Genomic DNA, 14,618 nt, shown 5'->3' with positions numbered 1-14,618 from the left:
GGCATTAAACAACTATACATTACTGAGTCTGTTATTTATTGTTAAACTAAGCAGCTCAGGTAGTTCACCACATTTCACCTCATTTCATCTGTTCCTCATTGATAAAATCTTACTTTGTAATCCTTTCTTGTCCATCTCAGTTAAAAAAAACAAACAAAAAATCTGTTCTTTTTAACTGTACAAAGACATTAAAAAAATAATGTGTTATGAACAGGGACAGGAAGCACTTTCATATTTGCGGCCTGGGGACCGAGCAGTGAGTGGGAAGGATTTGTACAGCACAGTTAAATCTGTGTTATCCTCTTTGAAGTAACCTGAGTAAAATGACCTCTGTCCTCCCTGTCTCCTGCAGGTGTGTGTCCTGTACCCAGTGCGGTGCCACCACCCCCGGCCTAAGGTGTGACTGGCAGAATAATTACACTCAGTGCGCCCCTTGTGCCAGCCTTGTAACATGCCCAATCTGCCTGGTGGACTACAGCGAAGGCACCATCATTGTGCAGTGTCGCCAGTGTGACAGGTGTGCAGTGTTTCCATAAACCCGTCCTCGGGAGGATCAGTGTCTGCTAATTTTGTAAACATAATTTTCTCTTATCTAAACTTGTTCTTCTATCCACAGATGGTTTCATGCCTCCTGTCAGAGTCTCCATTCAGAGGAAGACGTAGAAAAAGCTGCAGAAAGCTGCTTTGACTGCACAATGTGCCGAACTTTCAAGACCACTAAAGGTGGGAGCACAGTGATTCTTCTAAATGTGTTTTTTTTGTGTCTGCTATTGATTCAATACTCTAAACTTTGGTGTTTGATCCTGTTTCTGTTGGTTTTTAATGTTTTTTTTGTGCTGCTGCAGTTGTGACAAAGACCAGAGACACCTCTGAGCCTCTGCTTATGACACAGATTGTCACAAAGGCTAAAGAAATCGGTGAGCTGATTGATAAACAAATACATCACAGACGTTTATTTTTCTTTGAACTTGTTAGTTAGTGATTTGACATTGATTTGTAAAACTACAGGTTTTTAGTTGGAGCACATACTAATTTTTTAACAATCTTTTCAGATCTGTCGAGGACCTACACCCAGGATGGTGTTTGTTTGACAGAGTCGGGGCTTTGCCAACTCCAGAGCTTGTCTGCTACGGCGTCACGGCGTAGGAAACCTAAGCCAAAACTGAAGCTCAAGATCATCAACCAGAACAGTGTGGCAGTGCTTCAGGCCCCTGTAGAACCTCTTTCAGAACACTCTCGTGATGAAGACGTAGAGGACAACAGAGGTACTTGTCTTTTTACACAAACTGCCTCTTTCATCTCAGGGTGTTTATTCACTCTTCACTTTTGCATCTGATGAGACATTCAATGTTTTTTAACATAGTTTTTTTTTTTTTTTTTCCATCAGGCTCCTTTAATCCTTGCATGTCTCTATTTTGATGTTTTCAACAATCTACAGTTTCACAGTGCATACTTAAAATTAATAAAGCTGTTCAGATTCAGATGTGTTTGACAGTTAGCTTGACATGAAAACTAATTTAGCATATATAGCATTCCCTGCAATAGTTCAGTACAGAGTTTTGTATATTTTGCATGTAACACCCATGGAGATTGAAGCCACAGTATGGAAGAACTATGACAAGAAGGATATCTAGACCATGTACAAAACATTAAGGAGTAACATGTGAATTTGCTCACTGCAGTGCACTTTGTGTTGTTGTCTATCAGTGGGAATAGGATAAGCTGAAGCCTCTGGGTGGTATGTTGCTAGTGTTTTTTATGGTATTTTGGTCTTCACGGTGTATTAATTCAAATTAAACATGATGATCCAGGTGATCAGCACAGGTACACCCCTAGTTAGTAGTAACAATATATACCCACTATTTATTGATATTCTCTCTGCAAGTCAGAATTGATAGAATATTGTAACTGTCAGTTAAAATGGACAAGAATACATAAAAAGAAGAAGAAAAAAAAAGAACGTCTCACCAAAAATGAAGGTCCTTACTAATGGAGATGGTGAACTTAATTCAATCAGGCTAATGTCCTGCCACTGAGGGGAGTTCAGATAGAATTGACCGTGGCACTGTGTTGAGGGGCCTGGCTGGGGTGCTCTCTGCTGCAGGGCTGTCACTCATCATCAATGCTCTCTTCCTCGCACAGAGGCGGAGCTCCTAGATTGTGAGGCAAAGTCTGACTCAAGCCTGGAGCGAGAGCCAGCAGAAGATGACTCCAAGGGGGCCGACGGCGGCAAGAAGAGGAAGAGGAAACCGTACCGGCCGGGTAGGGCACCTGATTGAAGGAGACAGCTCCTCTGAAGCGTAAAATGGTGCAGTACATGCCCGATGTTGTAGCTGTAGCAAAGCACTGCCATCTCACGGCCTCTGATGTACAAAGGGCTCTGTCTAGTGTTTCTGAGACTTAGTGCTGAATGTACTGGACAGTTAATAGAACCATACAATCCAAACTCAATATATTTCAGATTAAATCATCTCCATGGCCGTGTTGAAAATTATATTCTTTATGAGTGTATTTATTGAAAATGAATTTCAAATTTGTTTTTACAAGGCATTGGTGGGTTCATGGTCCGCCAGAGGAGCCGTCCAGGCCAAGGTCCAGGCAAGGTTAAGCGAGCCCTCTGCAGGAAGGATTCTTCTGGCTCTGTGTCAGAGAATCCCATTGGAAAAGATGAAGGTCTGTTCCCCAAAATTAAATAATGATTTATGTTTTAGTTCATAATAACTTAATATTAGAGCTAAAATATATTACTGTGGGGTTTTTTGTCGTATTTTAGCAGGATGGACTGAGGCGCTGCCAGATACTCCTGTGGATGAGACGCCCCCTGGTCCAGAAGTCCCAGAAAAAATAAAGAAACGCTATCGGAAGAAGAAGACCAAGCTTGAGGAGGCTTTCCCCACCTACCTGCAGGTCTGTATCCTGTGATAACACGTGCTTATTGTTTGACAGGACCAGAAAAGTAACAGTTTGTATAAACAGAAGGGGGATGTAATGTGACATATGTACATGGGATCTTGTAGTTTAAACCACTACATATCCATTTAGCAGGAATTTTTTCTCTTATTTTTTGCATGAATATTTTAAAATAGCTATCTTTAAAAATAATAAACACTTAATCTTTTATCAACTCGAGTTTTTCCAATACAGGTACCATATTTTCAACATTGCATGTCCTACAAGGCAAATTTATAAGGGGGAAAAACATTAGTGTGAAGAGTGTATTTCATCAGTTGATTGCAAAATCCATTTTTGTTTTATTGTTATGCAAATGGAACATTTATATGCGCAGATTGTCTGGTCATGTCATGCCATATCTTCATAAAATGCGTTTTATCTCACCCTTGGGAAGTTTGGGAATCTAAAGTGCATTCCCGGGAAACCACTTACAGAACTTTGGTACACAGTGCCCTCTCTGTGAGCTTTTTTGAAAAGGAACAGCCTAAAGGAAGTCACCGTGGAGGATACTTGTCTCTGATCATATTCTTTAAAATGGCTCCTTTCGTAGTTGTGAATTGACATACAAAAGCTTAACTGGAGATGACTTCAAGGCTCCTTATCCCTAGCCAGTATCTCAGTGTCACCTTGTGTTGGCTGAAACACAGATATGTGATGTGCATTAAGCCACCGGCAGCTGTCAGTGCTGCTCTTTATCCCACCATGGTACGGCAGAGAGAGGGGGATGTTCAGTGTAACCTAAAGGTCCAACACAGTGAAGCACATTTCATTAATTATTGAGATAGCGACACGTCGGGCTTTTAATGCGTCGGCGCAGCAGTGAGCTGCAGCTACATGTTGTTGAGGGTTGAGTAGATGACTTGTGGGTATAAAAGGTTGGTGGACATGTATGCTCACAAAGGTGAAGTCAGCAGCAACGTGACTGTTGATTTCTGAGGTTCTCCGTTTCACTTCAGTTCTCATGGGCGTGTTGAATAATTTCTCTGACATGGTGATGTGTTTCCCAAAGTGTTGCCATGAAAAATAAGGTGGCGCTTTCTCAAGAAAACATGAACAAGAAATGCGTCAACGGTGAAGTGACGGGTGCAATGTGTTGTCATGTTCAGGAGGCTTTCTTCGGAAAGGACCTGCTGGACAAAAGCAAACAGAGCAGGCAGCAGGGGGTCGAATCAGGCTTACTGGAAGACGGACAAAGCCAAGTGGAGAGGAAGCATCCCACTACCAGCTTTCTGGACCCCTCATCAGATCCTCTGCTCAGCGCTTCAGCAACATCCCTTCCCACCAGACCGGCAGCAGCACGTATGTATACACATAGCTTGGGTTTGCCAGGATGAGAGATGCATAAACTCAAAGCAATGCATTGTAGTGAATAGTGACCCAAAAATAAGAGTACGGGATGAATTAGACCAGTGGTGGAAAGGAATCAATGCAGGTGTTGAAAATGTGTGATGCAACAGGCGTATATTGTGTTTATTTTTATTTTGGCCACCAATAAGGTCTCTTATTACACAAATTTCTCTCCCTTGTCCCTTCTAATGTCCTGACCAAATGAGAGCATTGACCGTTTTCATGCAGGAATAAATGACACGTGTTCACTAAACACATGCTCAGACTGCATTTCACTCATTTAAACGAGACGAAGCCAAAGTGTCTGATTTCCGTCTCTGCTTTTCAGTATTCAGAGTTTGTAGCTGCTGCTGCATTTACATTATGGCTAAACCAAAGACAACCTCATTAAATAATAATTTATTTCCTCAAGTGAAATGAATAAAGTGAAGTTTCAGTTTGTCTTCTCTTTTCCGAGCTCGCTCTGTCTCGCCTGCCCACTCACTCTGTGTCTCTTGCTCTCTTGATTATTTTTTTTCCTCGGTTTTTCAAAAAATGGTACGTGCCCTTTGTACTGACCTGAATGTTTGCGCAGCCAGAAAACAAAAGGCCACATGCCTGAAACACAACAGTAGCAGTAACTTGAAAAGACTGAATCCAAATGGAAAAGGTATTATCCATTCTTTGCCAACCCTTTCCAGATGCCCAAAGATTAATCAAAAGTTTGCTGTGAAGGAAGATTTTAAGTTTAACATGGATGTTATTTCATCCTACAAGATACAATGCGGTGCTGCCACTTATCACTGTCAGATCAGCAGCGAACAGAGGCTGCACATCCCTCCTGCTACCTGCATGCCATTCAAGCAGATATGCCTGAGACAAATCTTTTTAAGAGTTTACGTTGCAACCAGTGGAAATAAACTGTCATCGTATGAGATTTGAATCATTTGCATGTTACAAGTCAAATCACTGTGAACAGAGTCTGACTGATGGTTCTCTCTTTGATTTGTTTCCAAGTAACTAAAATACCCAAACTTCTTCTACTCAGTCACAAAACTGTTTCTAAATCTTTACCTCAGTTTTTATTAGATTAAAAATTTCTGACAAAAAATCTGTACAGCTGTGTGTGGGACATACATTTATCAGAGTGGTATAATTTAAAACTCGGTCACAAACACCACCGTAGAAAACATTAATTAATTAGTAGTAACAAGATTGTTACATAAAAATGAGTCAGAGATACAATTACTTGTAACCATTAGTGTTGTTTATTTATAGATATAATATTGTAAGTGGTGCATACTGGGTGTTGAAAAATGTAGATTTTGCAGTTCAGACAGTGGTGTGTTACCATGTGATTTTTTTTTTTTCCCAACTAAACTGTTAGAAGAAAATTGAACAATACAGAGGTGAGGAAATGAGGCATAGAACACAAATCTGTAGTCAAGTCCTTTCTTGTCATTATTTTCAGAGAAAAACTAGATAAATAAGTCACAGTTGTCTAAATCAGGAGCTGGAACAACAGTATCGATCAAGTTCACATTGTTTAAGATGGGAAACAAGAGATTGCATCTTCATCATGTTTTTCACATCCCGGCATTACAGTTCATGTCTTTGGTATTATTTCAAGGAAATTCACTTTTAAATAATATTTTTTTGATATAAATTTGACGTGGTAGATTTGAGTGCTGTCAGGGTTTCTTTTTATGTTTAATAAAGAGCGAATTCTACATTTGGCATCCAAACAAATGGTTCCAAATCACACTCTCATGTCCGTTCATTACCATCAATTATGATTTGTGACAGTTTGGTTTTCTTTCTTTTTTTCCTTTTGTTTTTGTTTCTTCCTTTTTCCCCCTCATCTACAGAGACGTCTGAGGAACCATTAGTTGATCTATCTGATGTTCTGAACACTGATGCAGACATCTTGGGAATGCTCGGAAAGCCAAGCAGTGACTCTGGTGCGTCATATATCTCAAAGGCACTGACAGTGGCAAGAATTTATTTGTAGTCACCAAGCTGTGGGTTTCTCATTCAGAAGTTTCCCCAGAGAGCAGATTTATTTTGCTTTCACCACCTTAATGATTTTTTTTTTATTGTCACATTCTTTAACAATACTTTTTTTATTCACCTTTGGTTTTATCTTTTGTTTGTTTGCATTGTCTGAAGCGTGTTGTGCTTGTTCTGTCTTCACTATTTTGTCACTCATTCATATCTGGTTTTGGGTTCTTGTAGGTCTTGATTTTTGCCCCTTCCAGGTTGACAGCTCACCTCCTCCTTTTGGTAAGGGTGCTATGGCCTACTAATCCCTTGCTTTAGTGCATTCTTCCTCTCTTAACAGTGTGTGTCTCTCTTTAAGTGTGCATGTGTATAAGCTGCTTCATACTTACCTTTTCTCAGCCATTTCAGATTGTTTTAACACTCATACTCTGCTTAGTGCTTACCTAACACAGTGCACAGTATTCACTCCGATGCGTATGGTGTCAGTCTTTGTTCGTGAGCCTCCTATACCCCTTTCACAAATTCACATCTGTCTTAATCGAAGATGTCTCCGAGATAGCAAAGAAACAAAGTGACAAGGACATTCTGGCATTCAGGATTTCAGCAGTTAGGAACCAAGCGGTTTAGAGAATGAGAGGCCTTGGCAAATGTCTTTCCAGTTCCTGAAGATGGTGAAGGTCCTCTGTTCTCATTCCTGTGGCTTGATGACAAAAAGCTCTGCAGTCCATGTCCTTCATTCTTTGTAAAAGATAAAAATAAAAAAATTGCGTTGTTCATTATAAATGTACTAAAGGCTTATTAAATGTAGTTTTAACACAGATACACCCATACAGATATTGCTAATATATTCCACTATCCTTACAGTGGTAGAACCTAAAAATGTAAAGTATAAGTCAGGAATAGGATTTTTTTTTTTTTCATAGATACTGATGCTTTGTAATGTAGCAAGTTATTCAGATTCTGGCATATATTGATTTCACAGTAATTTAGTTACCCAGATAGTTCATGTGGGCTTTCTTTTGGTCTAGTTTATTAATTTAAAAATTGTAGAAAGCTGCATGACTTCTTTGATATTAATTTTCTACAAGAGACTAGTGTAATTGATTGTGTCAGAGCGATATTTTTCATCACAAACCTGTAAGTGTTTGTGTGTCTCTCCTGAGAATTAGTCTGACCTGTCTGTCTCTTCACAGTTCCCCCAAACACTCATTTTAAGCAACACAGGAACCCCAAGGAGCTGTAGTCATATACTGTTCAGTTGTGATTGCATTCCACAGGCTGTTAAGACGATAAACATGTTCTCACTTCAAGTCTATATTTATGATCACGTTCTTGGCCGTTTGTCGAGTGTGTGTGTGTGTGTGTGTGTGTGTGTGTGTGTGTGTGTGTGTGTGTGTGTGTGTGTGTGTGTGTGTGTGTGTGTGTGTGTGTGTGTGTGTGTGTGTGTGTGTGTGTGTGTGTGTGTGTGTGTGTGTCCATGTTGTGATTTATTTTTGTATGTCTGTGTGTGTTTCCACAGCTGGTCTGGACATTGGGCCCCTGGCAGACGGTTCCCCAGTGACGCCTCAGTCTCAGGCTGGCCGAAGGACACCTCGAACACTCCCAGAGGAACCCCTGGACGGCATTCTCAGCCCAGAGCTAGACAAGATGGTCACTGATGGTCAGTGTGGTAGACCTGCCATCCATCTTTAGCCGCATTTCCAAGATAGAAACTTTAAAGTGGGATTAAGGGTCAATTGAGGAATTGATTTCCTCTACCTTCCTTTCCACTGGAAACACCATTGACTAAATTAAATTTCTGAAGATCTTGTTTTGCCCCTTATAAAACCCCTGCTTCTGCATATTCAGAAACTTTCAGGCTGGGACATGCAGCCCTTAACTTTGCTGCCTGTTTTGTTTTGTTCATTGTGCTTTGACTCGATACCGTGCAGCTAGAGAGGAAATCCTATGATAGACAGACTGAAGACACAGTCCAGAGCTTTGCAAACAATTAGATATGCAGTGGAGACCATAATGAGAAACTTAACATTTTTTGTCATTTTAGTCGTCATTATTTTGCTTTGCCACACAACAAAAGTGTATCATAAAACAGCTATTGCTTTTTTTTTTTTTAACAGCCATCTCACAGTGGAAACACAGCTAACAAAGGGTCAAAGAAACATTTACTTCTGTAGAAAGTTCTCATACATTTGTCCTTGGATCCAGATGTTTTCTGGGCTTTTAGTGGAAATGCAGCTGCAAACATAAAAACATGTTTTACGGTTAATTCAAAACTCCCAAATAATGATCATTTTTCTCTGTTTTTTTCTTTGTTTCAGAATCAATTCTCAGCAAACTTTATAAAATTCCAGGTTTGTAATTCATTCTTTTTTTTTGTAAAACTAAGGTTTGATCAAGTATTGTCCTGTGCTCATTAATCTGACTTTTTGGTGACCTCCTGTTGCACTGTAGTTAAAGAACTTAGACCACCATAATGTTACATAGGTTAGTAAGACAGAATTGTCTTTAAGGCAATAGCTTATGAAAATCAGTCATCCCTCATAATAAATTTATTGCCATACAAAGTTATTCAATTATTCTTGATATTCTTGTCTGTTTTTTTTTCCATCAGTACTTTGTGTTGGATCATCTTTAAATAGTCATTTTCTACTAAGTTTGAAATGTGATTACATGGTATTATTTGGCATCAGCATGTCTAAAGCATACGGGAGGTCTAAATAATGGCTGTACAGTTTGTTATATATAATCCACATGCACAACATTGTGTTGCCACACTCTCTTACAGAGCTGGAGGGCAAGGATGTGGAGGATCTCTTCACAGCCGTACTTAGCCCCAGCACAAGCCAACCACCTCCACCACAGGTGCCTCACCCCCAGGGTCCAGGGCCCCTCCCTGCCACACCTGGCACTAGTATGCCTCACCCTAACGCAGGTTCGTCATTAATCACCTCCACATGGCCAGACATAGACGTTAGATGATGCTTTAGAAAGGTCAGTGTGTGTATTCACCTCTTAAATCATCTGTATAGGGAATCCCATGTTTCCAAGGATGCCAATGATCAATGGTATGATGGGACCAAACCAACGTTTCCCTACAAATCCTGGAGCGGGGCCCTGCATCCCGGAAAACTTCTCCCCCCTTAACCGTATGCCTTTCACTGACAATCCAAGGTAATGTATTGCTTCTTTTTCTTAAAATAGTAAATCATTTACAGTTCTGTTAAAACAGATTTACCTCAAGAGCTGTTTTCCTTGGTGTTACAGGGATAGAAAGTTTAACCAGATGCAGAGAGAGGCGGTCGGTCCACGGCCTTCCCCTGCACATGGCCACGGCCCTGCAGCCCCTGCATTTATGCCTGAGGGGGAGATTGAAGCCATGTCAAATGCACAAAGGAGTACACTCAAGTGGGAGAAGGAAGAGACACTTGGAGAACTAGCCACTGTTGCACCTGTTCTATACACTAATATCAATTTCCCCAACCTCAAAGAAGAGTACCCAGGTTAGTATGTGGTTCTAAAGCTCCAGCGCATTTTCTTCCTTGTTTTTTATTGACTTGTCTTATTTGCGTCATCATTTCTGCTATGTCTGCTTCTTGCTGGCTATTGTTTGGCAGCCACTTATTGTTTTATTCAAACATTGCAAAAAAACACCTTATGTGCGCTTTGAAACCTGTTGGCATGACAGCTGCCCCTCTTGTTCTTCCAACAGACTGGTCTACAAGAGTAAAGCAAATTGCAAAACTTTGGAGGAAAGCTAGTTCACAAGACAGGGCCCCGTATGTGGTAAGATCACTCATACTGTTGAATTTACCAGTTTTCTTCAACTATGTCAAAACCTAAACTCTTTGATCCATGTGAAACACCAAACTGTCACTACCACTTGCACTGACATTAGTATGCAAAAAGTAGACTGCTGTATCTGGCCTCTTGCCTTTTGCCAATGCAATTTGAAATCCGACCAGTCACAGATGAACTAATTAACACAGTAAGCCCTGCTTAGTGTTAGAATTCACTATGGCCTCAGTAATTAAGTTTGCTAGAAGTAATTTTACCTGGCAGCGACCACAGTCAAATATCCAGACTCTGCTGTAGTATTTTTTAGGATATAAAAACTTGTTTAATGGTTGCATTTCTTTTTCATAGCTTTTCATTTAATGTCCCACTTTGGCACCCAAGCCATTTTCAAACATGCAAGGTGTGATCAGGCAGCTTTTGAAATATCTGAATTTTCTCCCTCCAGTGCTGCATATACAGTATGAAAAAGTTCTTGGCTGTGCAAAAAAGGAGTCGGCATACCAAGGAAAACGTATTTGATTAATAGAAGTCAAAATACTAAAAGGTGTACGTGAAAAGGACAATCCAGCAGTGTAGAATACGTGTTTCTTGTACATTGTCAGTGAACTATGGCTTGTAAAATATGAAAGTCAGACTTCTTATCCGTCATGCTATTGAGTTTTTGATTTAACCTTATCTGCCAATGCAAGTTTCCCTATGCCATAACCAGTTTAAATAAATGCTATAAAAGAGATATTTCTGCAAATGAGAACTTGCTACACTAGTTTTTGTAGTAGCATGAGTGATTTTTCTTTGTTACACTTAATACAGAGAATTAGATTTGCACAGGTAACCTTTTTTCTGCAGTCTTGTTTATGAAATATTAATGCCTGATGTGTTTTTTGTTTCTGTTTTTTTTTTTTTTTTGCAATTGTGATTGGTTTGCTGTTTAGCAAAAGGCAAGAGATAACCGAGCAGCCCTGCGCATCAACAAAGTCCAGATGTCGAATGAGACGGTGAAGAGGCACCACCCACAGCAACAGCCCCCTGAGGTGTTTGATCCCAACATACCACTAGACACAGAACTCCTGTTTAAAGACCCTTTGAAACCAAAAGAGTCAGAGCATGAACAAGAGTGGAAGTTTAGACAGGTAAGAGGGTATGCAATGAAGTCAGGGAATGCAGCGGCAGGTCCACTTTATATTAAGACAGCTAAGAAGTGGTGCTTTAGTAAAGCTCCCTAAACAACTGCACTATCCTCCACATTAACCCTGATGACATTGGTGGTTAGTAGGTCCAGTTCATTTTTGCATGAGACTGATAATTTCTGCATCATTTTTGACATTTCATCTTTCTTTTCACTCTGTCCTTTCAACAGCAAATGAGGCAGAAAAGCAAACAGCAAGCAAAAATTGAAGCTACTCAGAAACTGGAGCAAGTTAAGAATGAGCAACTTCAGCAGCAGCAGCAACAACAGCAACAACAGCAGCAGACCAGCCAATCAGAGGGAGATGGCAACAACAGTGGCAACCAGAGCCCAGCTTCACAGCCTAGTAATGGCAGCATGTCCCCAATGCAGCAGCTCAATCCTAAAGAAAGTTTTGCCAGACCGCAACTACCAGGGACGCCCACTTCTGGTCCTCCAGAGGATGTGTTCCTACGACCCCCTCCTCCACCTCCGTCTGGCCCATCCTCCCAGCCTCAGTCTCCACAGGTATTCTCGCCGGGTTCCTCTGGTTCCAGACCCTCTTCTCCATGGGACCCATATGCCAAGATGGTTGGGACCCCAAGACCACCAACTCTTGGACCAAATGCTTGTCGCAGAATGCCAGTGGAATCTGGTAAATCCCCCACCTCCTTGATGGAGCAGCAAGACAGAGGGAGGCCCTCTCCTGCTCATGAATCTTTTGGCTCTCCGACATCTATGAGCAACGATCCTTATGCCAAACCTCCTGACACCCCAAGACCATCTGGGGAAATGGACCCTTTCTTGAAGCCAATGGGTCCCCCTAGGGGCAGTCAGGCTGCTCAAGGAAGACCCCCAATGGGTTCTCCAGGCAGAGACCCATATTCCAGGCCCATGATAAGAAATGATGCCTATCAGCGCATGGCTCAGAACAGGATGATCTTGTCTGACCCTTACTCAAGACCTCTACTAACACCAATCCCTGGAAGTAATGAGTCTGGCTCTGTCCCTCTGTTCAAAACACCTATGCCCCCGCCACAGGCTCAGGACCACTTCACTCGACCAGGTCCACATCCCTCTGACAGATTCTCACAGAATCAGCAGAACGACCCCTATGCACAGCCACCACATACCCCAAGACCATCTGGGAATGACAGTTTCACCAGTCCTCCTAGAATGGGTCAGCATCATCCTCAGGGGCACTCATTTGCTCAGCCGGGACCAATGACTCAAATGTCAAGGAATCCTTATGCACATGCACCTTCCACTCCAAGGCCTGACCACTTCACGTATGACCCCTTTGCCCCGCCCTCTGCTCCCAATAAGCCACCAACTGACCATTTCTCTCAGCCTACAGGTAACCAACGATCTATTAATGATCCTGGTGCTCAACCTCGACCATTTTTTGAACCTTATGCTCGCCCCCCTGGAACCCCACGTCCACATGACAACTATGGTCAGCCTTCAAACACCCCCAGCCCATCTTCTGACCCCTACATGCAGGCTCCTGCTACTCCTCGCCCCGGTGGGATGAACCAGTTCTCTCATCAGTCCCACCCTGGACAAAGGATGTCACCTTCCCACTCAATGGACCCTTATGCTCAGCCACCAGGTACTCCACGGCCCTCTGTAGGAGAAAGGTTTTCCAAGTCACCAGGTAGCCAGAGGGGCCCAATAGAGCCATTTACGAGTACACCTGGGACATCGAGGCCAGGTAGTAGTGACATGTTTTCCCAGCCTGGGGCCCCCAGACCAATGCTTAATGACCCCTACGCTCAACCTCCAGGGACCCCAAGGCCTGGTCCTGATGGACTCAACAGGCCTGGACCAAGGCCAGGACCAATGGCAAGCCAGGATCCTTTCTCCACATCCCAAGGCAGGCTTCAAGAGCCCTTCCCTCATCCAGACTCACAAACGAAACACCCTAGTGTTTCAGAAGGTGGTTTTTCACCCTCCAGAAGACCCAGTCAAACACCTGTCCATGACCCATTTGAACAAGCCCCCATGACCCCTCGTCCACAGTCTACAGAGAAAATGGAAATGAAAGATCAGTCAGTTGTGAGTAACAGTGGAACAGGCCCTCAAGACCCGGCCCAACAGTCCAACAACCCACAGATGCCTGGCGCATCCTCTGAAGCTCAAGGTGTTGCTCTTGCTGAGAGTGAAGAAAGACTCAGACAGGTAAAAGAAAACTGTGGTTTATGTTCTATTCTAAATCCTGTCATTCATACAGTTACTCTTGGAATATATATATTATTTGCTGTTCATTTTAAGTGTATTAGAGTTTTTAGACAAGATTTTGTAACATCTTGGGTCATATTTTGAAGTTTGACCATCATTGCTATTAGTTGTTATTGGGGTTATATATTATTTATATCTTCAGATTAGTACTATGCTGCAATAGTATGAAACATCTGCTGTAATCCCTGTAGAACTGTACAGGGAAGAACTGTAAATGTGCATCTGTTCATACTAAATCAAAGCTACACTAGCAAGTCAGTGTATACAATAAAATGGGCAGTTGCAAAGGACGTAATTAGTAATAATTTTACACTTGGCTTTATTTTATTTTCTGAATACTGAGGGTTTGTTTATAGCCTGTCTGATTATCTAACTACTAGTTTTATTTTGTCTTACGCTAAACTATTCATAACACAATTTATTCACAGGTTTAGACATAAAACATGCATTTACAGAATTACAAAAGGGACAAAAAATAAACAGGAAGCAACATAAACAATAAAACCTTTTTTTGTTGTATGCTATTCTTCAGTAGCGCCAAATGCCTTGATTTAGGCAATCCTTCTGAATAAGAAGTTTTTTTGTCAGAAAGCAATGATGGCCAAGTTACGGTACACAATAACTGTGTAGCATAATAATCTAAATGGCTCGTCATTGAATGTTATTGTAAGCTATATGTGGCTTATTAATCTTATGTTTTGAAATGCTTTAATCTCCGTAAATGTCTTGTTCTGTTTTGTAGCGACAACGAATTAGAGAACTAATCCTCAAGCAGCAGCAACAGAGAAGTGCCATTCGACAGGAGAGGGGCCCTCAGGAGCCTGCTGGCAACCTACCTCCAGGAACCCCACGGCCCTGGCCCCAGGAGGGTCATGGTCAACCAGGGGAAATGTTCAATCGGCCTCCTCCACCGTATCCTGGACAAGGACCCATGAGAGGGCCAATGAGGTTCCCAGGACCTTTTCCAGGGGATCAGCGTGGCCCTTTTGCCAATGAAGGACAAATGCCACGAGGCCCACATCCTGGAGATCCTAATCTGAGACATCAGGGTCCAAGGTTTGTGTTAAAACTCTTTTCATTGCTTTTGTATGTATTTTATTAATTACATAATTAATAACATAGCTGTCTAATAGTCATG

The 14,618-nt window shown here is 41.7% G+C and overlaps 1 protein-coding gene across 15 annotated transcripts in view; it reads left to right on the top strand.

Moving 5' to 3' along the window:
• Positions 1-14,618, top strand: part of kmt2cb (lysine (K)-specific methyltransferase 2Cb) — a 64,779-nt gene that overhangs the window by 34,147 nt on the left and 16,014 nt on the right. For 5 of the 15 annotated variants that reach the window (XM_022202923.2, XM_051953938.1, XM_051953933.1 and 2 more), the window contains 19 exons: positions 353-517; positions 617-723; positions 846-917; positions 1,053-1,265; positions 2,143-2,262; positions 2,548-2,673; positions 2,774-2,907; positions 4,059-4,251; positions 6,147-6,239; positions 6,514-6,561; positions 7,799-7,939; positions 8,598-8,630; positions 9,065-9,211; positions 9,309-9,450; positions 9,544-9,779; positions 9,989-10,062; positions 11,007-11,204; positions 11,432-13,420; positions 14,223-14,536. In XM_022202923.2, coding sequence (XP_022058615.2) covers positions 353-517; positions 617-723; positions 846-917; positions 1,053-1,265; positions 2,143-2,262; positions 2,548-2,673; positions 2,774-2,907; positions 4,059-4,251; positions 6,147-6,239; positions 6,514-6,561; positions 7,799-7,939; positions 8,598-8,630; positions 9,065-9,211; positions 9,309-9,450; positions 9,544-9,779; positions 9,989-10,062; positions 11,007-11,204; positions 11,432-13,420; positions 14,223-14,536 — 4,545 coding nt within the window. The remainder of the gene's footprint in view (positions 1-352; positions 518-616; positions 724-845; positions 918-1,052; positions 1,266-2,142; positions 2,263-2,547; positions 2,674-2,773; positions 2,908-4,058; positions 4,252-6,146; positions 6,240-6,513; positions 6,562-7,798; positions 7,940-8,597; positions 8,631-9,064; positions 9,212-9,308; positions 9,451-9,543; positions 9,780-9,988; positions 10,063-11,006; positions 11,205-11,431; positions 13,421-14,222; positions 14,537-14,618) is intronic. The other 10 variants (XM_051953934.1, XM_051953928.1, XM_051953930.1 and 7 more) reach the window with 6 other exon arrangements.

This window comes from Acanthochromis polyacanthus, chromosome 9, assembly GCF_021347895.1.
Source record: "Acanthochromis polyacanthus isolate Apoly-LR-REF ecotype Palm Island chromosome 9, KAUST_Apoly_ChrSc, whole genome shotgun sequence".
Lineage (NCBI taxonomy): Eukaryota > Metazoa > Chordata > Actinopteri > Pomacentridae > Acanthochromis > Acanthochromis polyacanthus.
Note: the sequence above shows the minus strand (reverse complement) of the source record. Positions and strands in the feature narration are given on the sequence as shown.